Source organism: Ranitomeya imitator, chromosome 10 (genome assembly GCF_032444005.1).
Source record: "Ranitomeya imitator isolate aRanImi1 chromosome 10, aRanImi1.pri, whole genome shotgun sequence".
NCBI lineage: Eukaryota > Metazoa > Chordata > Amphibia > Anura > Dendrobatidae > Ranitomeya > Ranitomeya imitator.
This window is the reverse complement of record NC_091291.1, coordinates 3,173,854-3,199,605: the sequence shown is the minus strand read 5'-3', so window position 1 is coordinate 3,199,605 and position 25,752 is coordinate 3,173,854. Positions and strand designations below refer to the sequence as shown.

At 48.9% G+C, this 25,752-nt stretch overlaps 1 protein-coding gene across 4 annotated transcripts in view; it reads right to left on the bottom strand.

Moving 5' to 3' along the window:
• PLEKHM2 (pleckstrin homology and RUN domain containing M2) overlaps positions 1-25,752 on the bottom strand; it is a 62,913-nt gene that overhangs the window by 17,400 nt on the left and 19,761 nt on the right. For all 4 annotated transcript variants that reach the window (XM_069742623.1, XM_069742625.1, XM_069742624.1 and 1 more), the window contains 2 exons: positions 9,271-9,942; positions 9,060-9,129 (listed from right to left, as the gene is read on the bottom strand). In XM_069742623.1, coding sequence (XP_069598724.1) covers positions 9,060-9,129; positions 9,271-9,942 — 742 coding nt within the window. The remainder of the gene's footprint in view (positions 1-9,059; positions 9,130-9,270; positions 9,943-25,752) is intronic.

Sequence of the window (25,752 nt, the reverse complement as noted above, 5' to 3'; positions counted from 1 at the left end):
GGTGAGCATTTCCTGGGGAAACCCCACTATGGAGAAGATCTCCAGTAAGGCAGTGGCCACTTTGTCAGCCCGAATGGATGACAAAGCGACCGCCTCCGGGTACCGAGTGGCATAGTCCACTACCGTTAATATGAAGCATTTCCCGGAGCGACTGGGAGTGGACAGAGGTCCAATGAGATCCACAGCCACCCTCGAGAAAGGCTCTTCAATGATGGGCAGAGTTACCAGTGGGGCTTTGGGGCGCCGCCCCGCCTTCCCCACCCTCTGGCAGGTGTCACACGAATGGCAGTAGGCAATTACCTCGGTCCTCATTCCAGGCCAGTAGAAATGCTGCGCTAGCCTGGCCCTGGTCTTAGCGATCCCTAGGTGTCCGGCCATGGGAATCTCGTGGGCTATCCGCAACAATTCCGCCCTGAACGGATAGGGTACAACTAACTGTCGGTCCCTGGGCCACGCCTCCGGTGAACCCTGCTGGACCGATACCCGGTACAGCCGTCCCTGGTCCCAGACCACCCGCTCGCGTTCTGACTCCCCAGGAGGCTGTGCCGCCTGCTCCTTGAGAGCTTTCAGGCTAGCGTCGGCTTCCAACGCTGCCTGAAATCCCTGACTCGATGTGGCGAGAATGGACGACACCGCCACATCCGCTGTCAGCTCCCCGGGATCTGTCTCCTGGCCGCTGTCTGACTCGGCAGCCACTTGGTCAGAGAGGGGGAAGCCGTCGGACCTCTGCAAGGCTCCTTGGGCTCCGGCGCTCCCACTCCGGGTGACAGCGGCCACGACCGCTGTGCCCATGGGTAGCACCTGCTTCCCCCCGGCCCCTGACCAAGTCGCCGGGTCAGGCAGACTTTCCTGCCCTCCTGACATCCCGGGGGTGGGGAACTCCTGCCCTGGGGTCTTACCTGGTGGCTCCTCTCCCGGGACGCCTCCTCCCCCCATGGCCTGTTCCTCTTCCTGCAGGGGCCCTAGACTCAGCAGGCTGAATTCACTTAGGGGCCCTACACTGCCCATAGCAGCCCCTCCCTCCACCTCTGAGCTCTCCCATACAGTCTCCTCACCTGTCCTCCCCGTGAGCCCCGTGTGTGTGGTGTCAGTGTATGGAGTACCCTCAGGTTTCACTCCCTCCCCCACTGTTGGAGGCACATTCAACACATCAACATTCACAGTAGAGTCATGACATTCTTGGGGAGCCGAACTTGGGGGTTCAGTGGCCACATACTGAGACACTAGCGGCCCCAAATCGGTCCCAAGTAATACATTAGCAGGAATATTTGACGTTAATCCCACCTCCCGCATTCCCCTCCCGGCGCCCCAGTCCAAAAACACCTTGGCGACAGGCAGCGCCGGCTCCACGCCTCCAATTCCGGAGACGGAAAGGGTTTTCCCCGGTACCAAGTCTTGAGGGGACACCACCTCAGGACGTACCAGGGTTCGTTCAGCGCCTGTGTCCCGCAGTCCCATGACCGCGGAGCGGCCGATAGTGACGGGTTGGTAATTGTCCAGGGACCTCCCACCACCCCCTCCCACACATAAAACAGTGGACGGTTTCGGGGACAGGGATGGGGCCTTAAGACGCTGGGGACATGCGGTCTTGAAGTGTCCCATCTGGTTGCAGTGATGACAACGTCTGGGTTCTGCGCCTGGCCTGGAGAGGGCAGCAGGGGGGAAAGGGGGGTACGCCCCTTGCACTCTGGGGGCTGGGGAAACAGGGGCAGGATTGGGCTTACCCCATCTCCAGGTGCTGCTGGCAGGCTTCTTCGGCTCAGGCGCCCTGTTATTGGCATACTCATCTGCCAGGGCGGCTGTAGCAGAAGCCCCCTTCGGTTTCCGGTCACGGAGGAACTGCTGGAGGTCCTCTGGGCAGTTCCACAAGAACTGCTCCATGACGAACAGTTCCTTGACCTCCTGGCGGGTGGTGAGCGCTAGACCCGAGGTCCAGTGCTCTGCAGCTCTCAGCAACTCCCGCATGTGGTCGGTCCAGGTGTCCTTTGGGCCCCGCTGCAGGCTCCGGAACTTCTTGCGGTAAGACTCTGGGGTGAGGTTGTAGTGCTGGACCAGGGCCCGCTTGATGCTGCTGTAGTCCTGCTCCGCCCCGGCAGGTAAGTCCCCCAAAACTTCCAGGGACTTACCCCTCAAACGGGGGGTCAGGTATCTTGCCCACTGATCCGGGGCCAGATGGTGTTGAAGGCAGGTCCTTTCAAAGGCCAGCAAGAAGGAATCCAGGTCTCCATCCTTCTCAAGCAGAGGGAAGTCCTCGGCCCGGACTTTGGAAGCACTGGACTCTGGTGGTGCTGGGGCGTCCAGCGGGAGCCCGCGTTGAGCCATCTCCAGTCGGTGCTGGCGATCCGCTGCCCGCTCAGCAGCTCTCTCTGCTCGCTCCGCCGCCTCACGGCGTTCTGCCCGCTCAGCCTCCGCTGCCTCATGGCGTTCTGCCCTCTCCCGCTCCTCTGCTTCACGGCGTTCTGCACGCTCTCGCTCCTCTGCTTTCTCTGCAGCTGCCATGAGTCTCATATAGGCGTCTTCATTACCTGCCTCGAGACGTGCCACTGCCGCTGCAACAAGGGCCTCTGATGTGGACAGGCTGGGGCGGGTAAGTGGTGGGTAGTCCCTTGCCGGACTAAGCACGGGTGGCTGGCTCCTTGGGGAGTCTGGGCTGAGCTCCCCCTCGCCTGGAACAGTACCGTCCACCACCACCTCCTCATAGACCATAGCACTGGCCTGCGCCCTCACTGCACTCCTGGTGCCCTCCGCCATCTTTAGAACCTCTGGCTACTGACACAGCTGTAACCCTGACCTTGCACACAACTTATTATATCTACACTCTGACCGTCTAGTGCTGGGCTGACCTTAAGACCCCAGCAGTGAAAGTTACCACTGGTAGTCTTTAGTGTCTGGGAGTACGGGTCCCACGCACACTATTACCCTGATCCCACGTACGCTGCCACCACTGTGAAGGATTACCCCTTCCTCCCACGTCACCAATCCGTGACGTCACTACACAGGCCCAGCTCTCCGGCGCCCCCTTGGTCTCTCAGGTCAGTAAAGGAACTGCACCTAGAGACAAATGGCCGCCGGGGAGACTGCCCTGTTACCCACACTGGGTATTCTAGGATTCGCAATCAGAGTAAAAGGATCAGCCCAAAATTAATTTATGATTTAATTGCCTTAAGGGCGCACTAGATAATTACAAGAAATATACAATCACAATATATCAAGAGTTACAGTCAGAGTACAATATAACAATAATAATACAAGGCTTAAAGGTATAAAGCTGGAGGTCAATTTACCAGGTTGAAGGTCGCTTGTGGAAGCCGGGGGGCGCAGCATTCCGCAGGTCCAAAAACTTAGTTGCCGGGCAGCCCCCAGAAAGCATGTGCTTGCTCCCCTCTGGCTGGCATACCCTGTTCCTTAAGATGTCATCATCATCATCTTCTTCTGTGGAGTGAGACCCTCCCAGTGACCTCAGCTTCTTCTTATACCTGGCTGAGCCCCCCTGCCTGCAGCTGGGTGGGCTTAGCAAACTCCACCCCCTCTGCCTCCCTGCAAGATTTATTCCAATATCTAATAAATGGGATAACTTCTCTCAGGATGATCGGATCAGCACACGGGCAGTACCAGCGCCTGAGGTTTGTTCTGCCGGTCGTACTGGGATCAAACCTGGACCCATTCGGTCCCTGTGGGAGGCTGATCTCTATATCTCGGGTTTCTGACCTCCCACCGCCACGGGAGTCACACTGTTGGATGCACAATTTCTTTAGGGCAAGGAGAATATTTTTTATGAGCCTGTACCTCGGACGATGCGTCCATAATTCACAATTCCATGTTGGAGACGGTTCGGCTGGGCTGCCATAATAGATGTGTACCCAGTGGCCACTTGGCATGCGTGTTTTAATTAAGTCCCCAAGCATTTCCAAGCCCCCTGGTGGCGTGGTTTCCTCATGGAGCTTTGAAATGCCGTCTACAGTTTACACTGAGCTCAGCCCGTTAGCATACTAATAGGAACTCTATTCATTAGCAAAGGTGGAGGCCAGGAGCACTCCTGTGACCAGGAGACAAAATGGAGTCACGCCAATCTGTAAGTATGCCTGTTCCAAGATGGCGGCTGTTCCCTCATCACAGTGACTATGAGGCCATCAAGCAGGCCCTGATAAAGAAGTACCAGCTTACACCTGAGGTTTACCATAGAAAGTTCCGGAACCTCCAACATGGCCCACACGACCGTTATAGCGATGCGGTGCATGGACTCAGGACCCACTTTCACCAGTGGATCCAAGGACTGTCAGTGACCACCTTTGAGCAGCTGGGAGATCAGATGATCAAAGATCAGTTCTTACATCTTTGCCCAGATGAGGTGTGACAGTTCGTGATGGACAGAGAACCCAAAGACGTGATGAAAGCAGCATAGATTGCCGATGCCTACGAGGCCAACCGTAAATCGGAAGTCCGGAAGCCAGTCACCACCAGCTGGAGAGGGGGTAAGCCTGCACCCAACACCAGTACCCCTGCCAGCCAACACACCAGAGGACCTGTCCCCGTTGCCAACAGCATCAGACCGACCTTCGCCAGTGATTTTCCATCAAACGGACTGGTCATATCAGTCCCTACTGTCCAGACAACCAGAAGAACCCCCCAGCCAAGGCCCCAGGGCCTAACGCAGCAGTTCTCTTGGTGGGTGGGGCGGTTGGGAGAGTGTGTGACAACGTGCAGCACGTCACCGTAGGGGACAATGTCGCTCAAGGCCTCAAGGACACCGGGGCTGAACGAACCCTCATCCGACCCGAACTGACGGCCCCTGAAGAGATTATTTAGGGGAAAACCTGACTGTCACTGGGATTGGGGGCATCCGCTGTCCCCTGCCAATGGCCTGGGTGTATATAGATTGGGGTGCCGGGAGCGGGGTGAAGGAAGTGGGGCTGTCTGATAACTTGCACACTGATGTTTTATTGGGGACTGATTTGGGGCGGATGGTTGCATATTATGTCCGACTCCCCTCCCCGATCGAATGCTGATGACAGCGATGGGAAATTGCATGCGTTACCTGACAATGCTTTACCTGTTAATGATGTACCCGATAATTTTTCTGAAAATGCAGAGGGCAATACTGATGATGTAAAATGTGCATGATTTGCCTGCTAACCATTTATCTCCTAATGATAATGTGTCTACAGGTGCAGGAGTGCTCAGCCACGTCACTCCGCGGGGTGGGATGGCCGAGGAACCCCTAACAGGAGCAAGCGATGGTGCTCAGGGAAATGGGGAGATGCATGGGAACCGTGAGGAAGGTGATGCCGTGAAACTGACCAGTGCCACCGAGGAAGGTAACTGCCCCATAAGTAGCACTGCTCCTGGGACATGGGGGTGGATGGGGAGGTAGAACCCATTGCAGCGCCGGCTGATGGGTCTGTGGAAATCCCCGGGGAGACAGCCTACGTAGCTGCTGTCACCCGTAGTCAGAGTGCCCGGAACGCAGATAACGTTCTGCCTTCTGGACCCTCCTTAGTCACAGGCGTAACTGAACCATAGATGGACCCAGAGTGTCCCCGTGGGGAAGGGACCCCAACATCGCTTCTCGCTTCCCCTAGCCAGGAGTTCCTGGCCGCTCTGCACTCAGATGCGAGCCTGGAGAATTCGAGACAACTCGCCGAGACGCCCACCTCCGAGACTGATAAGGAGAGGGTGTTCTGAGAACGAGGGAGGTTGTATCGGGAGACTGTACCCAGAACATCCCAAAAGGAGTGGTTGAGGGAAAGACAGCTGGTCGTCCCCCAGCAATTCCGGGGTGAGCTGTTATGGATTGCCCATGGGATCCCGCTCGGTGGACACTTGGGGATGAGCAAAACTAAGGCCCGGCTGTCTCAACACTTCTATTGGCCTAAGATGGGGACAGATGTGACAAACTACTGCCGCTCCTGTGTCACCTGTCAAAGAGTGGGGAAGGCGAGGCCTGCTCTTAAGGCTCCCCTGATCCGTTTGCCAGTGATAGAGGAGCCTTTCCAGAGGATCGCGGTGGACATTGTGGGCCCGCTTGCCGTTCCCAGCAGCTCTGGAAAGCAATATCCTCACTGTGATAGACGACGCTACCGCTACCCAGAGGCAGTAGCTCTGTCCTCAACTAGGGCAGATAAGGTGGCTGATGCACTGTTGGCCATCTTTTCACCGGTAGGATTTCCCATGGAGATGCTTACCGATCAAGGGATCCAATGCATCTTGCCTAATGGAGGCTCTGTAAGAGAATGCAGGTGAAGCGTCTGGTATCGAGTGCGTATCACCCACAGACCAATGGCTTGTGTAAACGCTTCAATGGTACCCTCAAACAGATGCTACGCATGCTGGTTGAGACCCAAGGGCGCGACTGGGAGCGGTACCTCCCACACCTGTTATTCGCTTACCGAGAGGTTCCGCAGGCCTCGATGGGGTTCTCCCCCTTCGAGCTCCTGTACGGCAGACGAGTCTGGGGACCCATTGGATTGGTAAGGGAATCCTGGAAAGAGGAGCCGAACCCTTCTGAAGTGTCCATAGTGGAGTATGTCATGCGCTTCCGTGACAAGATGCAGACCTTGATGCAGTTGGTGCATGACAACATGACGCAGGCTTAGGCTGATCAGAAGCACTGGTACGACCAGAACGCCCAGGAGCAGACCTACCACATGGGTCAAAAGGTGAGGGTGCTGGTCACCGTACCAAAGGATAAGCTTCAGGTAGCCTGAGAAGACCCGTACGTCATCCACCAACAGCTCAACCCGGTCACCTATGTGGTCACGCTTGACCACGCTCGGGGTAGCGAAAGGCCTTTCACGTCAAGATGATGAAGGCTCATCACGAACGTCAAGCCTACGTCCAACCGGTCTGGAACCTGCCTGAAGACAAGAAGGAAGACCCCCTCGTGGACATGCTGGTCCAAGCCAAGGTCGGTGGGTCCATCGAGGATGTGGAGGAAGGCGTCTTGTTAGCCGAACCCAAGCGGTCGCAGTTGCGGACCATGCTGGAACCTCTTCCAGGTCGTGCTCTCCAACCGACCTGGAAGGACTGAGTTAGCGGTCCACGAGGTGGACATCGGGAATCATGCCACACTACGGCGAACACCCCATCAGATCTCTGACGAGGTGCAGCAGGTTATGCGCAGGAGATCGATGAGATGTTACAGCTGGGAGTGATTCAACGGTCCAAAAGTGCGTGGGCCTCACCTACAGGGGGCTCAACGCCATCGCAGCCTCTGATGCGCACCCAATGCCACGCATCGAGGAGCTGCTTGAGTGGTTAGCTGGTGCAATATATCTGTCCATAACGGATCTGATTCAGGGTTACTGGCAGATTCCCCTGAGCCCTGCGGCGCAGGAGAAGTCCGCCTTTATCACCCCCTTCAGACTATACAAGTCCACGGTCATGTCCTTCGGCATGAAGAATGCCCCAGCCACTTTCCAGCGGATGGTCAACCACCTGCTTCAGGGACTGGAGAAGTACGCGGTGGCATACTTGGATGACATTGCCATCTTCAGTTCCTCCTGGGATGAACACCAGCATCTACAGGAGGTGCTCAGGCGAATTCATTAAGCAGGTGTGACCATCAAGCCGGGAAAGTGCCAGATGGGCATGAGAGAGAGGTCCACTACATGGGGCACCGGGTAGGCGGGAACTCCATGAGGCCAGAGCCTGGGAAAGTGGACACGATCGCGTCCTGGCCCACCCCCAAGACGAAGAAGCAGGTGATGTCCTTCCTTGGCACTGCAGGGTACTATAGGCACTTCGTACAGAACTAGAGTGGCCTGGCAAAGCCTTGACGGACCTCACTAGGAAGAAGCTACCCTAAACAGTCGACTGGACAGACGGCTGTGAGGGGGCCTTCTGGGCTTTGAAAACAGCCCTGTGCAACGCTCCCGTGTTAAAAGCAGTTGACAGCAGTCGACCGTTCCTGGTGCAGACAGACGCCAGCGAGTTTGGCCTTGGTGCTGTGCTCAGCCAGGTCCACCATCAAGGAGTGCCTGGCCATGGTCTGGGCCCTGAAAGGTTTGCAGCCCCCCTACCTGTACGGTCGCACCTTCACTGTGGTGACCGACCACAACCCTCTGCGCTGGCTACACACCATGTGTGGAACCGACGGAAGGTTGCTAAGCTGGAGCCTTGCCATCCATCAGTACGACTTTACCGTGAAACACAAAAAGGGCAGCGAGCATGGCAATGCAGATGGGCGAACCTGCCGAGGTGCGCATGGAGGAGTACCGAGAGGTTCTGCCTCCATAGCGCAATCCAAAAGGGTGAGGTATCACTAAAGTAAAAATGCCATGTTTTGAGTAATTTTTTAGAAGGTACCATGGGGGCAGACACACGCCGTGGGCTCTCTGTCCCCCCTCTTCAGCTGCATAGAAAGCTGTTCTTTTCTGCTCCCTCCTCCCTGCATACAGATGTAATGTGAAACCAATGTGCTGTGAGCAGGCCTACTCAGTACTATTATATAGGTGTGGGATGATGATCTGTAGTATTATACAGGGGGATGATGATCATCTGTACTATTATACAGGGGGGATGATGATCATCTGTACTGTTGCGGGTGCGGCCCACCCTATGCCCCAAAGTGACAAGAGGCTGTGGCTCCACCAAGCCACGAAGCGACATAGGTAGCGGCCCCTGACTTCCCAAAGTGATGACAGGCTGCGACCCCCCCGAGGTCCTAAAGTGATGAGAGGCTGCAGCTCCACCAAGCCCTAAAGTGACGAGAGGCTGCGGCCCCCCCTCACACCCCAAAGTGACCAGAGGCTGCGGCCCCCAGACGTCCCGAAGTGAGCAGAGTCCTCATGCCCAGAACTAACGGGAGGCTGCGGCCCACCCCACGCCCTGAAGTGACGGGAGGCTGCAGCTCACCCCACACACCAAAGAGACGGGAGGCTGCAGCCCACCCCACACCCCAAAGTGACTGGAGGCTGCAGCCCACCCCACACCCCAGAGTGACGGGAGGCTGTGGCCCACCCCCACACCCTAAAATGACAGGAGGCTGCAGCCCACCCCACGCCCTAAAGTGGTGAGAGGATGCGGCCACTACACCTCACTGACCCCAGCAGCCCCCTTACCTTAAACAGCTGCTCCTCGTTCTCTCGGAAGACATGGATCATCAGTAGCAGGAGGAGGTTATTATCCACCCTGAGGAGAAAAGAACTTTAATATACAACCAAGCACTACAACTCCCAGCATGCACAGACAACCACACAATGCACAAATAGTAGAACGCCCTCTTTCCTTGCGTTATCTCCCTGACCAGAGGGGGCAGACATGGCCGCTCACCTGAAGTCACAGGGGTGGGGGGCCTCGGCAGGACTCCCCTGACCTTCCTCTACTCCAGAGTCTTCTGCGATGCTCAGCACTGGACTACTAGTCCCAGCAGAGCCTGTGTTGGGGGGCATGCTAGTATCTTCTAAGAGCTCTGGAGCCGGTGGTCCTCCGCATGCTCCTTCTTCCGGTCCAGCATCCTCAGGGCCACCAGGAACATGTGCTGGTTGGCTCTGGCCTGCAGGGTCATTGTCGCCACCACCTGCTGGAGCAGCGTCTGGACTCTCTGGGGTAAAGTAGTAGAAATCTCTGGGGTCCTGCGCGCCATGGCTAATGTCTTGGCTCTGGAAGCCACCGGGGGTCTCTCCCGGGGAGCGGGTCCGAAAGGAATGGTCAGTGGTTTCTGTGTGAGGGTCACAATTGCGAGGGTCCAGTTGGCCGTTCAGCTTCTCAATGACCTTGCTCAGTGGCTGCCCCACCAGCTCCATGGACGTGTCCTGCATTTTGGGCAGTCGCAGGACGGGCTCGGCCACCTCTGCCGCCTGGTCTCCTGCGACCCCATTACATACACCAGTGGTGTTCTGCTCGCTATCCAGCTCATCAGGCTCCGAGGTGCTGAGGAGGGGCCGGGGGCCATCGTCCGAGCGAGCTTTCTTACGCTTTCCGCCTCTCTTCTTTCTTACAATCCTGAAACAGATCATAAAAGGTCAAGACAACAATGGGAATGAAAAACCCACCCGTAAGACCCACACTGAGGTGGACCAACAAAGGAGTTAGGGGCCATACTGTGCTCCGACCTGCCGAATCCGCACTCAGGTAGAAGAGATGGTGGGATGGGGGTGGGTTGGAGGGGGTGGGGAGAGTCCGAGGCAAAGGAAGGGGGGAGGGGGGGGGGGGGACATCGCCTTTAAGATCAGAGGAGGGGACCCCCTCATGGCTCGTCATTGCAGGAAGGTCCTTGTGTGCACAGCAAGGTCACAGCATTATATAGAACAGAGATCCTTTCTGGAAAAAGCCACAAGGATCATCCCCCTGTATAACACTACAGATCATCATCCCCCCGTATAATACTCAGGTCAGACTGGAGTAGTTTGGGCCCACCAGAGAAAATCATTCTTGGGGCCCACCATGCTTAAGGGGTACTAGCTGCAGAGTCTTCCCTTAGCTTCCATCTAGTCAAGCTGATAATCAGGGGATTTTTTCCAACTATAGAACAATCACCTGACCAACCAGCAACAAGCTCATTTGTTGGGTGCAATGATTTTTACACTTGAATTAACCCCTTCGTGACAGAGCCAAATAGCAGCTTAATGACCGGGACAATATTTACACTTCTGACCACTGCCCTTTTATGAGGTAATAACTCTGAAACGCTTTAATGGATCCCGGTGATTATGAGATTGCTTTCTCGTGACATATTGTACTTTATGTTAGTGGTAAAATTTCTTCGATATGACTTGCTTTTATTTATGGAAAAAAAAAACGAAAAAATGGCAAAAATTTTAAAAATTTTCAAACTTTGTATTTTTATGCCCTTAACCCCTTTACCCCCAAGGGTGGTTTGCACGTTAATGACCAGGCCAATTTTTACAATTCTGACCACTGTCCCTTTATGAGGTTATAACTCTGGAACGCTTCAATGGATCCTGGTGATTCTGACATTGTTTTCTCGTGACATATTGTACTTCATGACAATGGTAAAAATTATTTGATAGTACCTGTGTTTATTTGTGAAAAAAACGGAAATTTGGCGAAAATTATGAAAATTTCGCAATTTTCCAACTTTGAATTTTTATGCAATTAAATCACAGAGATATGTCACACAAAATACTTAATAAGTAACATTTCCCACATGTCTACTTTACATCAGCACAATTTTGGAAACAAAATTTTTTTTTGTTAGGGAGTTATAAGGGTTAAAAGTTGACCAGCAATTTCTCATTTCTACAACACCATTTTATTTTAGGGACCACATCTCATTTGAAGTCATTTTGAGGGGTCTATATGATAGAAAATACCCAAGTGTGACACCATTCTAAAAACTGCACCCCTCAAGGTGCTCAAAACCATATTCAAGAAGTTTATTAACCCTTCTGGTGCTTCACAGGAATTTTTTGAATATTTAAATAAAAATGAACATTTAACTTTTTTTCACAAAAAATTTAATTCAGCTCCAATTTGTTTTATTTTACCAAGGGTAACAGGAGAAAATGGACCCCAAACATTGTTGTACAATTTGTCCTGAGTATGCCAATACCCCACATGTGGGGGTAAACCACTGTTTGGGCGCATGGCAGAGCTCGGAAGCGAAGGAGTGTCATTTGACTTTTCAATGCAAAATTGACTGGAATTGAGATGGGACGCCATGTTTCGTTTGGAGAGCCCCTGATGTGGCTAAACATTGAAACCCCCCACAAGTGACACCATTTTGGAAAGTAGACCCCCTAAGGAACTTATCTAGAGGTGTGGTGAGCACTTTGACCCACCAAGTGCTTCACAGAAGTTTATAATGCAGAGCCGTAAAAATAAAACAAAATTTTTTTCCCACAAAAATTATTTTTTTAGCCCCCAGTTTTGTATTTTCCCGAGGGTAACAGGAGAAATTCGACCCCACAATTTGTTGTCCAATTTGTCCTGAGTGCGCTGATACCCCATATGTGGGGGGAACCACTGTTTGGGCGCATGGGAGGGCTCGGAAGGGAAGGAGCTCCATTTGGAATGAGGACTTAGATGGAATGGTCTGCAGGTGTCACATTGCATTTGCAGAGCCCCTAATGTACCTAAACAGTAGAAACCTCCCACAAGTGACACCATTTTGGAAACTAGACCCCCTAAGGAACTCATCTAGATGTGTTGTGATAGCTTTGAACCCCCAAGTGTTTCACTACAGTTTGTAACGCAGAGCCGTGAAAATTAAAAAAAAAAATCTTTCCCCCCAAAATTATTTTTTAGCCCCCAGTTTTGTATTTTCCCGAGGGTAAGAGGAGAAATTCGACCCCAAAAGTTGTTGTCCAATTTGTCCTGAGTACGCTGATACCCCGTATGTTGGGGGAAACCACCGTTTGAGCGCATGGCAGAGCTCGGAAGGGAAGGAGCGCCATTTGGAATGCAGACTTAGATGGAATGGTCTGCAGACGTCACATTGCGTTTGCAGAACCCCTAATGTACCTAAACAGTAGAAACCCCCCACAAGTGACCCCATATTGGAAACTAGACCCCCCAGGGAACTAATCTAGATGTGTTGTGAGAACTTTGAACCCCCAAGTGTTTCACTACAGTTTATAACGCAGAGCCGTGAAAATAAAAAATCTTTTTTTTCCCACAAAAAATATGTTTTAGCCCCGAGTTTTGTATTTTCCCAAGGGTAACAGGAGAAATTGGACCCCAAAAGTTGTTGTCCTATTTGTCCTGAGTACGCTGATACCCCATATGTTGGGGTAAACCCCTGTTTGGGCACACGGGAGAGCTCGGAAGGGAAGAAGCACTGTTTTACTTTTTCAACGCAGAATTGGCTGGAATTGAGATCGGACGCCATGTCGCGTTTGGAGAGCCCCTGATGTGCCTAAACAGTGGAAACCCCCCAATTATAACTGAAACCCTAATCCAAACACATCCCTAACCCTAATCCAAACACATCCCTAACCCTAACCACACCCCTAACCCTAATCCCAACCCTATTCCCAACCGCAAATGTAATCTAAACCCTAACTGTAACTTTAGCCCCAACCCAAACTGTAGCCCTAGCCCTAACCCTAGCCCTAACCCTAACCCTAGCCCTAACCCTAGCCCTAACCCTAGCCCTAACCCTAACCCTAGCCCTAACCCTAACCCTAGCCCTAAACCTAACCCTAGCCCTAACCCTAGCCCTAACTCTAACCCTAGCCCTAATGGGAAAATGGAAATAAATACATTTTTTTAATTTTTCCCTAACTAAGGGGGTGATGAAGGGGGGTTTGATTTACTTTTATAGCGGGTTTTTTAGCGGATTTTTATGATTGGCAGCCGTCACACACTGAAAGACGCTTTTTATTGCAAAAAATATTTTTTGCGTTACCACATTTTGAGAGCTATAATTTTTCTATATTTTGGTCCACAGAGTCATGTGAGGTCTTGTTTTTTGCGGGACGAGTTGATGTTTTTATTGGTAACATTTTCGGGCACGTGACATTTTTTGATCGCTTTTTATTCCGATTTTTGTGAGGCAGAATAACCAAAAACCAGCTATTCATGAATTTCTTTTGGGGGAGGCGTTTATACCGTTCCGCGTTTGGTAAAATTGATGAAGCAGTTTTATTCTTCGGGTCAGTACGATTACAGCGATACCTCATTTATATCATTTTTTTATGTTTTGGCGCTTTTATACGATAAAAACTATTTTATAGAAAAAATAATTATTTTTGCATCACTTTATTCTCAGGACTATAACTTTTTTATTTTTTTGCTGATGATGCTGTATGGCGGCTCGTTTTTTGCGGGACAAGATGACGTTTTCAGCGGTACCATGGTTACTTATATCTGTCTTTTTGATCACGTGTTATTCCACTTTTTGTTCGGCGGTATGATAATAAAGCGTTGTTTTTTGCCTCTTTTTTTTTTTTTCTTACGGTGTTTACTGAAGGGGTTAACTAGTGGGCCAGTTTTATAGGTCGGGCCGTTACGGACGCGGCGATACTAAATATGTGTACTTTTATTGTTTTTTTTTTTATTTAGATAAAGAAATGTATTTATGGGAATAATATATATATATTTTTTTTTAATTATTTTGGAATATTTTTTTTAATTTTTTTTTACACATTTGAAATTTTTTTTTTTTACTTTTTTACTTTGTCCCAGGGGGGGACATCACAGATCAGTGATCTGACAGTTTGCACAGCACTCTGTCAGATCACTGATCTGACATGCAGCGCTGCAGCCTTCAGAGTGCCTGCTCTAAGCAGGCTCTGTGAAGCCACCTCCCTCCCTGCAGGACCCGGATCCGCGGCCATCTTGGATCCGGGGCTGGAGGGAGCAGGGAGGGAGGTGAGACCCTCGCAGCAACGCGATCACATCGCGTTGCTGCGGGGGGCTCAGGGAAGCCCGCAGGGAGCCCCCTCCCTGCGCGGTGCTTCCCTGTACCGCCGGCACATCGCGATCATCTTTGATCGCGGTGTGCCGGGGGTTAATGTGCCAGGGGCGGTCCGTGACCGCTCCTGGCACAGTGCCGGATGTCAGCTGCGATAAACAGCTGACACCCGGCCGCGATCGGCGGCGCTCCCCCAGTGAGCGCTGCCGATCGCATATGACGTACTATTGCGTCCTTGGGAAGTAAAGCCCACCCCACATGGACGCAATAGTACGTCTAATGGCAGAAAGGGGTTAAATCACAGAGATATGTCACATAAAATAGTTAATAAATAACATTTCCCATATGTCTACTTTACATCTGCACAATTTTGGAAACAATTTTTTGTTAGGACGTTATAAGGGTTAAAAGTTGACCAGCGATTTTTCATTTTTCCAACAATTAGGGACCACATCACATTTAAAGTCACTTTGAGGGGTCTATATGATAGAAAATACCCAAGTGTGACACCATTCTAAAACTGCACCCCTCAAGGTGCTCAAAACCACATTCAAGAAGTTTATTAACCCTTCAGGTGCTTTACGAGAACTAAAGCAACGTGGAAGGAAAAAATGAACATTTTACTCTTTTCACAAAAAAATTTACTGTACTTTGCAACTATTTTTTTTTTTATTTTCACAAGGGTATCAGGAGAAAATGGACCACAAAATTTGTTGTGCAATTTCTCCTGAGTACAACGATACCTTATATGTGGGGGTAAACCACTGTTTGGGTGCATGGCAGGGCTCGAAAGGGAGGGAGCACCATTTGATTTCTTGAACGCAAAATTTGGCTGGAATCAATGATGGCGCCATGTCACGCTTGGAGACCCCCTGATGTACCTAAACAGTGGAACCCCCCAATTATAACTCCAACCCTAACCCCAACACAGCCCTAAGCCTAATCCCAACCCTAACTAACACACCCTAACCACAACCCAAACCACAACCACAACCCTAACCCCAACACACCCTTAACCCTTATCCCAACCCTAACCACAACCCTAACCACAACACACCCCTAACCACAACCCTAACCCCAACCACAGCCCTAACCCCAACACACCCCTATCCTTAGTTACCCTAACCTTAACCTCAACACACCCCTAACCCTAACCACAACCCTAAACCCAAAAACAGCCCTAACCCCAACACACCCCTATCCTTAGTTACCCTAACCTTAACCTCAACACACCCTTAACCCTAATCCCAACTCGAACTGAAAAATGGACAAAAATTTATCTTTAATTTAATTATTTTTCCCTATCTAAGGGGGTGATAAAAGGGGGTTTTATTTACTATTTGTATTTATTTTGATCACTGTGATCGTGTCTACCTCAGTGATCAAAATGAACCAATAGGAATAATTTTCCTATTGTCGCCGGCCTGATCTCGGCTGGCGCACTGCGCATGCCATTTTCTCCCGGAAGAAGTCGCCGGGGGAAATCACAGGGGGATTCCTGGACTCCAGAGGTACAGGGGGGAAAATCAGGGGCCCCTATTTCTCTCTCCTCTGATGTGCAATCACATCAGAGTCCGAACTTAAATGGAAAATCTGACTTTTTTTTTTTTGCAGTCACCGTTATACCATCAATAATGGCAATAGCAACACCGGGGTCGGTAAAAAATGACCTGAATCATGTTCTCTGGGGTCTCAGCTACCCCCGGTAGCCGAGACCCAGGAGAAATTCCAACTCTGGGGGACGCTGTACACTTTTTCCACAGCGGTGCCGTGAAAAGGTGTATCGGCGGTCGTTAAGGGGTTAAAAGCATCCTTATCAGCAGCACATAGGTTGTGTAAAAAAGTCAAGTGCTGCCGAGAACAGTTATATTCAATTAGCACAGAAAAACTGTATTAGACATGTGGCACATACACACCAGACACTCACTAGACACAAGGTTAGAGATGGGTGGACCAATGAAAGTTCATGTTCAGGTAGCAGAACAGTACCCTGACCCAATTCACTTGAATGGGGTGCCAGAATATCCAGTGTTTGCCACAATGTCATATGAATGACAGTACGGCAAACATTGCTTCAGATTGGTGGTAAAATCATTACTGCCGGTCAGACAGCTGCAGTTCCGACGCTGCGAAATGACAGCGTGAGCCTGCAGCTGTGATCAGAGTTATATCGTTATCCTACGGTCACTGGTGGGACTACTGTTTCCATCCACCTACGGTTGCTGCTGCTAATAAAAGTGAGAGCAGGCGGTGGCTGCGCTCTTAAAAAACAAACAAAAAAAAAAAACAACACAGTGGGTTTCCGTGTTTTTGATAACCAGCCAGGCAAAACTCACAGCTGGGGCCCCTCACCTGTCAGAGTCAGCAACATTGGTTATCAAGAATAAAAGGGGTCCCCACGCTGTTTTTTTAATTGAGATAATTTAAAATAAAACGACGTGGAGTCCCGTCCATTTTTGACAACCAGCCTTGCTAAAGCTCAAAGCTGGGGGCAGGTAAGGGACCATTGATATAGGTTCTCTCCAGCCTAAAAAAAAAAAAAAAAAATAGCAGCTGCCCAGAAAAGGAGCATCTATTAGATGTGCCAATTCTGTGGATTTGCCAGGCTCTTCCCACTTCCCTGTAGCGGTGGCAAGTGGGGTTGATGTCACCTTTGTATTGTCAGGTGACATCAAGACCAAGGATTAGTAATGGAGAAGTGTCTATAAGACACCTCTCCATTACTAATCCTATAGTTGTATGGTAAATAAAGACACAGCCAGAATAAAGAAAAGCAGGACGGCAAAACGCGCACGTGGAGGCAGGAGGTTTGGGCTCCTTGACAGCGGAACACGCAGTGATCACGGTGACATCCAGGTAATGATTGCCTTTTGTGTCTTAAGCACCATTTAAAGCGTCTTGGGCTTCTTTACCCATCCAAGCTACAATACTTAAAGGGAACCTGTCACCTGAATTTGGCGGGACCAATTTTGGGTCATATGGGCGGAGTTTTCAGGTGTTTGATTCACCCTTTCATTAAACGCTGGCTGCATGCTGGCCGAAATATTGGATTGAAGTTCATTCTCTGTCCTCCGTAGTACACACCTGCGAAAGGTAATCTTGCATTGCGCAGGCATGTACTACGGAGGACAGAGAATGAACTTCAATCCAATATTTCGGCCAGCATGCAGCCAGCGGGTAAGGAAAGGGTGAATCAAACACCTGAAAACTCCGCCCATATGACCCAAAACTGGTCCCGCCAAATTCAGGTGACAGGTTCCCTTTAACTAAAAGTGTCTTCAGTCACCTTTATCCTTTCAATGCTATTAAGGTATTACATAGATTGCCGAGTATATAGGCACTTTTAGATATCCCGAGGATGAATACATGCCTTAACATATACCTAGCTACTGCTTTTAGCAGAGAGGATTTCAAAGCACCGACTATTATTTAGTAAAAGGTGCTACACATTTACTGCTCCCTGATTTTTGGCAGTAAATCAACATTAAACATATGAAGGGGATATATATTTTTTGCTCTTTTGAGCAACTGTACGATCTAGTGGCAAGTTTTTGTATAGATTAGTTAAATTGGTGAACTGCACTTTATAACATACTAGATGGTGGCCCGATTCTAACGCATCGGGTATTCTAGAATATGCATGTCCACGTAGTATATTGCCCAGCCACGTAGCATATTGGCCAGTCACGTAGTATATTGCCCAGCCACGTAGCATATTGCCCAGTTACGTAGTATATTGCCCAGCTACGTAGTATATTGCCCAGTCACATAGTATATTGTCAAGTCGCGTAGTATACAGCACAGAGCCACGTAGTACATTGCCCAGCCACGTAGTACATTGCCCAGCCACGTAGTACATTGCCCAGCCACGTAGTACATTGCCCAGTCACGTAGTATATTGCCCAGTCACGTAGTATATTGCCCAGTCACGTAGTATATTGGCCAGCCACGTAATATATTGGCCAGCCACGTAGTATATTGGCCAGTCACGTACTATATTGCCCAGCCACGTAGTATATTGCCCAGTCACGTAGTACATTGCCCAGCCACGTAGTACATTGCCCAGTCACGTAGTACATTGCCCAGTCACGTAGTACATTGCCCAGTCACGTAGTATATTGCCCAGCCACGTAGTATATTGCCCAGCCACGTAGTATATTGGCCAGCCACTTAGTATATTGCCCAGCCACGTAGTATATTGCCCAGTCACGTAGTATATTGCCCAGTCACGTAGTATATTGCCCAGCCACGTAGTACATTGCCAAGTTACGTAGTTTATTGCCCAGCCACGTAGTATATTGCCCAGCCACGTAGTATATTGTCCAGTCACGTAGTATATTGTCCAGTCACGTAGTATATTGTCCAGTCACGTAGTATATTGCCCAGGCACGTAGTATATTGTCCAGTCACGTAGTATATTGCCCAGTCACGTAGTATATTGTCCAGTCACGTAGTATATTGCCCAGTCACGTAGTATATTGTCCAGTCACGTAGTATATTGTCCAGTCACGTAGTATATTGCCCAGTCACGTAGTATATTGGCCAGTCACGTAGTATATTGCCCAGCCACGTAGTATATTGCCCAGTCACGTAGTATATTGCCCAGTCACATAGCATATTGCCCAGTCACGTAGTACATTGCCCAGTCACGTAGTACATTGCCCAGCCACGTAGTATATTGCCCAGTTACGTAGTATATTGCCCAGTGATGTAGTAAATTGCCCAGTCACGTAGTATATTGCACAGTCACGTAGTACATTGCCCAGTCACGTAGTACATTGCACAGCGACGTAGTATACAGCACAGAGCCACGTAGTATACAGCACAGGTTCACATTGCGTTAGGGCAATCCGTTAGGCGCACAGCGCTAGCGGATTGCGCTAACGCAATGTTTAGGGTCCCGATCTGCGCGAGGGACGGACCTCGGACGCTGCTTGCAGCGTCCGAGGTCCGTCACAAAAGAATGGCACATCGCTAGCGCGTGCCGAAAATGGCATGCGCTACAGCAAAAAAATCACATTGCTGTCAATGGGTGCGCTAACGGACCCGTTGCACGGCGTTAATTGCGACATTTTCGCCCTGCAACACAGTCCGTTAGAGTTAACCCATTAACCCAATGTGAACCTAGCCTTCTACTCGAGTCATGGAAGGCGGAGGGGGGGGTCGGCGGGTGAGGGGGAGCGGCGCCTGTCAAATACTCACCTGCTCCCAGCGCTCCGGATGCGGTCCCTGCATGTCCCACGTCTCCGGGAGCGGCAGCTTCTTCCTGTAGTGAGCGGTCACGTGGCACCGCTCATTACAGTAATGAATATGCGGCTCCACCCCTATGGGAGTGGAGTCCATATTCATAACTTTAATGAGCGGTACCAGTGACCGCTGAACAGGGGGAAGAGGCTGCCGCTCCCGGAGACGTGGGACATGCGGGGACCGCATCCGGAGCGCTGGGAGCAGGTGAGTATTTGACAGGCGCCGCTCCCCCTCACCCGCCGACCCCCCTCCGCCTTCCATGACTCGAGTATAAGCCGAGAGGGGCACTTTCAGCCAATTTTTTTGGGCTGAAAATCTCGGCTTATACTCGAGTATATACGGTATATACACAGAATAATGAGGATTTATCACAGATATCCACAGAATAATGAGGATTTATCACAGATATCCACAGAATAATGAGGATTTATCACATATCCACAGAATAATGAGGATTTATCAGATATCCACAGAATAATGAGGATTTATCAGATATCCACAGAATAATGATGATTTATCAGAGATATCCACAGAATAATGATGATTTATGACAGATATCCACAGAATAATGATGATTTACCTCAGATATCCACAGAATAATGATGATTTATCACAGATATCCACAGAATAATGAGGATTTATCACAGATATCCACAGAATAATGATGATTTATCACAGATATCCACAGAATAATGATGATTTATCACAGATATCCACAGAATAATGATGATTTATCACAGATATCCACAGAATAATGAGGTTTTATCACATATCCACAGAATAATGAGGATTTATCACAGATATCCACAGAATAATGAGGATTTATCACAGATATCCACAGAATAATGAGGATTTATCACAGATATCCACAGAATAATGATGATTTACCTCAGATATCCACAGAATAATGAGGATTTATCACAGATATCCACAGAATAATGATGATTTACCACAGATATCCACAGAATAATGAGGATTTACCTCAGATATCCACAGAATAATGAGGATTTACCTCAGATATCCACAGAATAATGAGGATTTATCACAGATATCCACAGAATAATGAAGATTTATCACAGATATCCACAGAATAATGAGGATTTACCTCAGATATCCACAGAATAATGAGGATTTATCACAGATATCCACAGAATAATGAGGATTTATCACAGATATCCACAGAATAATGAAGATTTATCACAGATATCCACAGAATAATGAGGATTTACCTCAGATATCCACAGAATAATGAGGATTTATCACAGATATCCACAGAATAATGAAGATTTATCACAGATATCCACAGAATAATCAGGATTTACCTCAGATATTCACAGAATAATGATGATTTATCACAGATATCCACAGAATAATGAGGATTTATCACAGATATCCACAGAATAATGAGGATTTATCACAGATATCCACAGAATAATGATGATTTATCACAGATATCCACAGAATAATGAGGATTTATCACAGATATCCACAGAATAATGAGGATTTATCACAGATATCCACAGAATAATGAGGATTTATTACAGATATCCACAGAATAATGATGATTTACCACAGATATCCACAGAATAATGAGGATTTATCACAGATATCCACAGAATAATGAGGATTTACCTCAGATATCCACAGAATAATGATGATTTACCTCAGATATCCACAGAATAATGAGGATTTATCACAGATATCCACAGAATAATGAGGATTTATTACAGATATCCACAGAATAATGAGGATTTATCACAGATATCCACAGAATAATGAGGATTTACCTCAGATATCCACAGAATAATGATGATTTACCACAGATATCCACAGAATAATGAGGATTTATCACAGATATCCACAGAATAATGATGATTTATCACATATCCACAGAATAATGAGGATTTATCACAGATATCCACAGAATAATGAGGATTTACCTCAGGTATCCACAGAATAATGAGGATTTATCACATATATATACAGAATAATGAGGATTTATCACAGATATCCACAGAATAATGAGGATTTATCACAGATATCCACAGAATAATGAGGATTTATCACATATCCACAGAATAATGAGGATTTATCAGATATCCACAGAATAATGAGGATTTATCAGATATCCACAGAATAATGATGATTTATCAGAGATATCCACAGAATAATGATGATTTATGACAGATATCCACAGAATAATGATGATTTACCTCAGATATCCACAGAATAATGAGGATTTATCACAGATATCCACAGAATAATGATGATTTATCACAGATATCCACAGAATAATGAGGATTTATCACAGATATCCACAGAATAATGATGATTTATCACAGATATCCACAGAATAATGATGATTTATCACAGATATCCACAGAATAATGATGATTTATCACAGATATCCACAGAATAATGAGGTTTTATCACATATCCACAGAATAATGAGGATTTATCACAGATATCCACAGAATAATGATGATTTACCACAGATATCCACAGAATAATGATGATTTACCACAGATATCCACAGAATAATGAGGATTTATCACAGATATCCACAGAATAATGAGGATTTATCACAGATATCCACAGAATAATGAGGATTTATCACAGATATCCACAGAATAATGAGGATTTATCACAGATATCCACAGAATAATGATGATTTACCTCAGATATCCACAGAATAATGAGGATTTATCACAGATATCCACAGAATAATGATGATTTACCACAGATATCCACAGAATAATGAGGATTTACCTCAGATATCCACAGAATAATGAGGATTTACCTCAGATATCCACAGAATAATGAGGATTTATCACAGATATCCACAGAATAATGAAGATTTATCACAGATATCCACAGAATAATGAGGATTTACCTCAGATATCCACAGAATAATGAGGATTTATCACAGATATCCACAGAATAATGAGGATTTATCACAGATATCCACAGAATAATGAAGATTTATCACAGATATCCACAGAATAATGAGGATTTACCTCAGATATCCACAGAATAATGAGGATTTATCACAGATATCCACAGAATAATGAAGATTTATCACAGATATCCACAGAATAATCAGGATTTACCTCAGATATTCACAGAATAATGATGATTTATCACAGATATCCACAGAATAATGAGGATTTATCACAGATATCCACAGAATAATGAGGATTTATCACAGATATCCACAGAATAATGATGATTTATCACAGATATCCACAGAATAATGAGGATTTATCACAGATATCCACAGAATAATGAGGATTTATCACAGATATCCACAGAATAATGAGGATTTATTACAGATATCCACAGAATAATGATGATTTACCACAGATATCCACAGAATAATGAGGATTTATCACAGATATCCACAGAATAATGAGGATTTACCTCAGATATCCACAGAATAATGATGATTTACCTCAGATATCCACAGAATAATGAGGATTTATCACAGATATCCACAGAATAATGAGGATTTATTACAGATATCCACAGAATAATGAGGATTTATCACAGATATCCACAGAATAATGAGGATTTACCTCAGATATCCACAGAATAATGATGATTTACCACAGATATCCACAGAATAATGAGGATTTATCACAGATATCCACAGAATAATGATGATTTATCACATATCCACAGAATAATGAGGATTTATCACAGATATCCACAGAATAATGAGGATTTACCTCAGGTATCCACAGAATAATGAGGATTTATCACATATATATACAGAATAATGAGGATTTATCACATATCCACAGAATAATGAGGATTTATCACAGATATCCACAGAATAATGAGGATTTATCACAGATATCCACAGAATAATGAGGATTTACCTCAGGTATCCACAGAATAATGAGGATTTATCACATATATATACAGAATAATGAGGATTTATCACATATCCACAGAATAATGAGGATTTATCACAGATATCCACAGAATAATGAGGATTTATCACAGATATCCACAGAATAATGAGGATTTACCTCAGACATCCACAGAAATACATGTCCGGAGTACTCACCCTGAATCCTCATTCCCATCTGTACACGGCTCCATGGTGCGGCCCCTCAGTCCTCTCCTCACACGGCTCCATGGTGCGGCCCCTCAGTCCTCTCCTCATACGGCTCCATGGTGCGGCCCCTCGGTTCTCTCCTCACACGGCTCCATGGTGCGGCCCCTCGGTCCTCTCCTCACACGGCTCCATGGTGCGGCCCCTCGGTCCTCTCCTCACACGGCTCCATGGTGCGGCCCCTCGGTCCTCTCCTCACACGGCTCCATGGTGCGGCCCCTCGGTCCTCTCCTCACACGGCTCCATGGTGCGGCCCCTCGGTCCTCTCCTCACACGGCTCCATGGTGCGGCCCCTCGGTCCTCTCCTCACACGGCTCCATGGTGCGGCCCCTCGGTCCTCTCCTCACACGGCTCCATGGTGCGGCCCCTCGGTCCTCTCCTCACACGGCTCCATGGTGCGGCCCCTCGGTCCTCTCCTCACACGGCTCCATGGTGCGGCCCCTCGGTCCTCTCCTCACACGGCTCCATGGTGCGGCCCCTCGGTCCTCTCCTCACACGGCTCCATGGTGCGGCCCCTCGGTCCTCTCCTCACACGGCTCCATGGTGCGGCCCCTCGGTCCTCTCCTCACACGGCTCCATGGTGCGGGTCCTCTCCTCACACGGCTCCATGGTGCGGCCCCTCAGTCCTCTCCTCACACGGCTCCATGGTGCGGCCCCTCAGTCCTCTCCTCACACGGCTCCATGGTGCGGCCCCTCAGTCCTCTCCTCACACAGCACCATGTTTTCCTCCTCTTCAGGTGCCTCAGCACAACGCTGATTCTTCCTGTTGGGTCTTCACTAGACAGGAGGCCCCGCTCCTCCCAGTGACATCATTCCCTCCAAAAATCACCTCCATTCTAGCAGCTCCCGTGCTGTGTGCAGTCTACCAGTCTGTGTTGGCGTTACTGTGAATGCTTTATTCATTACCCGGTGCCGCCTGCACTGCTCAGCAACAAGTGATGTGAGGTGAGCGCTTTCTCATCACCTGCTGCTGCAGCTTCTATTGAGCTCATGGCGCTCACCGCTCTCCGCTGCGCAGTGCTCGATGAGATCAATAGAAGCCGCAGCAGATGAGAAAGCGCTCACTGCAGGGCACCAGTTGCTGAGCAGTGCAGGCGGCACCGAGTATGGAATAATACACTCACTGACAGCTCGGTGCACATGATAGAAATAAAGGGCAGAGAAGGCACTGGTGAAGTAGGCAGCAGTTGTGGTGCTGGTCAGGGGGTGGGCCCACCGGAGGATGCTCAGAGTTCCCGGAGGGCCAGTCTGACCCTGATAATACTACAGATCGTCATCATCCCCCCTGTATAATACTACAGATCATCATAATTCCACCTGTATAATACTACAGATCATCTTCACCTTCTGTATAAGTGAAGGCCGAGACTGATGATGTCACATAAGATGGCGGCCGGGTGGGCTCGCATAGGTGGTGCCTGCTTGTATGACCAGGGCTGTGGAATGAGAGTCTTGCATTTGGTATAAAATAGAGAAACTTCGACTCTTATATATAACACATTAGGCGCAGTAGTACAACGTAAGATGTGCTGTAAATGTTTCCACAAGAATTTAAGCGCACTACTACTTCCCCTCCCCCCCAGCCCAGTGCACAGCTCCCCCTCACCTCCCCCCAGCGCACAACTGCCTCTCCCTCCCCCCACCGGCCCAGTGCACGACTCCCTCTCCCTCCGACCCTAGCGCACAACTCCTTCTCCTGACCCCCAACGGCCCAGCGCACAACTCTCTCCCCCCCACCGGCCAAGCGCACAACTCCCTCTCCTCCCCTCCCCCACCGGCCAACCCGGGGGGAAGGGAGAAGGAGTTGTGCGCTGGGTTGGGGAGGAGGGAAAGGGAGTTGTGCAACTCCCTTTCCCTCCTCCCCAACCCAGCGCACAACTCCTTCTCCCTTCCCCCCGGGTCCCTGCACAACTCCCTCTCCCTCCCCCCACCGGCCCCGTGCACAACTCCCTCTTCCTCCTCCCCAGCACACAAAACTCCTTCACCCCGCCCCCCCCACAGCCCAGTGCACAACTCCCCCACCTCCCCTTGGGGACAGCTCAGGACTCTCACCCCACCCATGACCCTC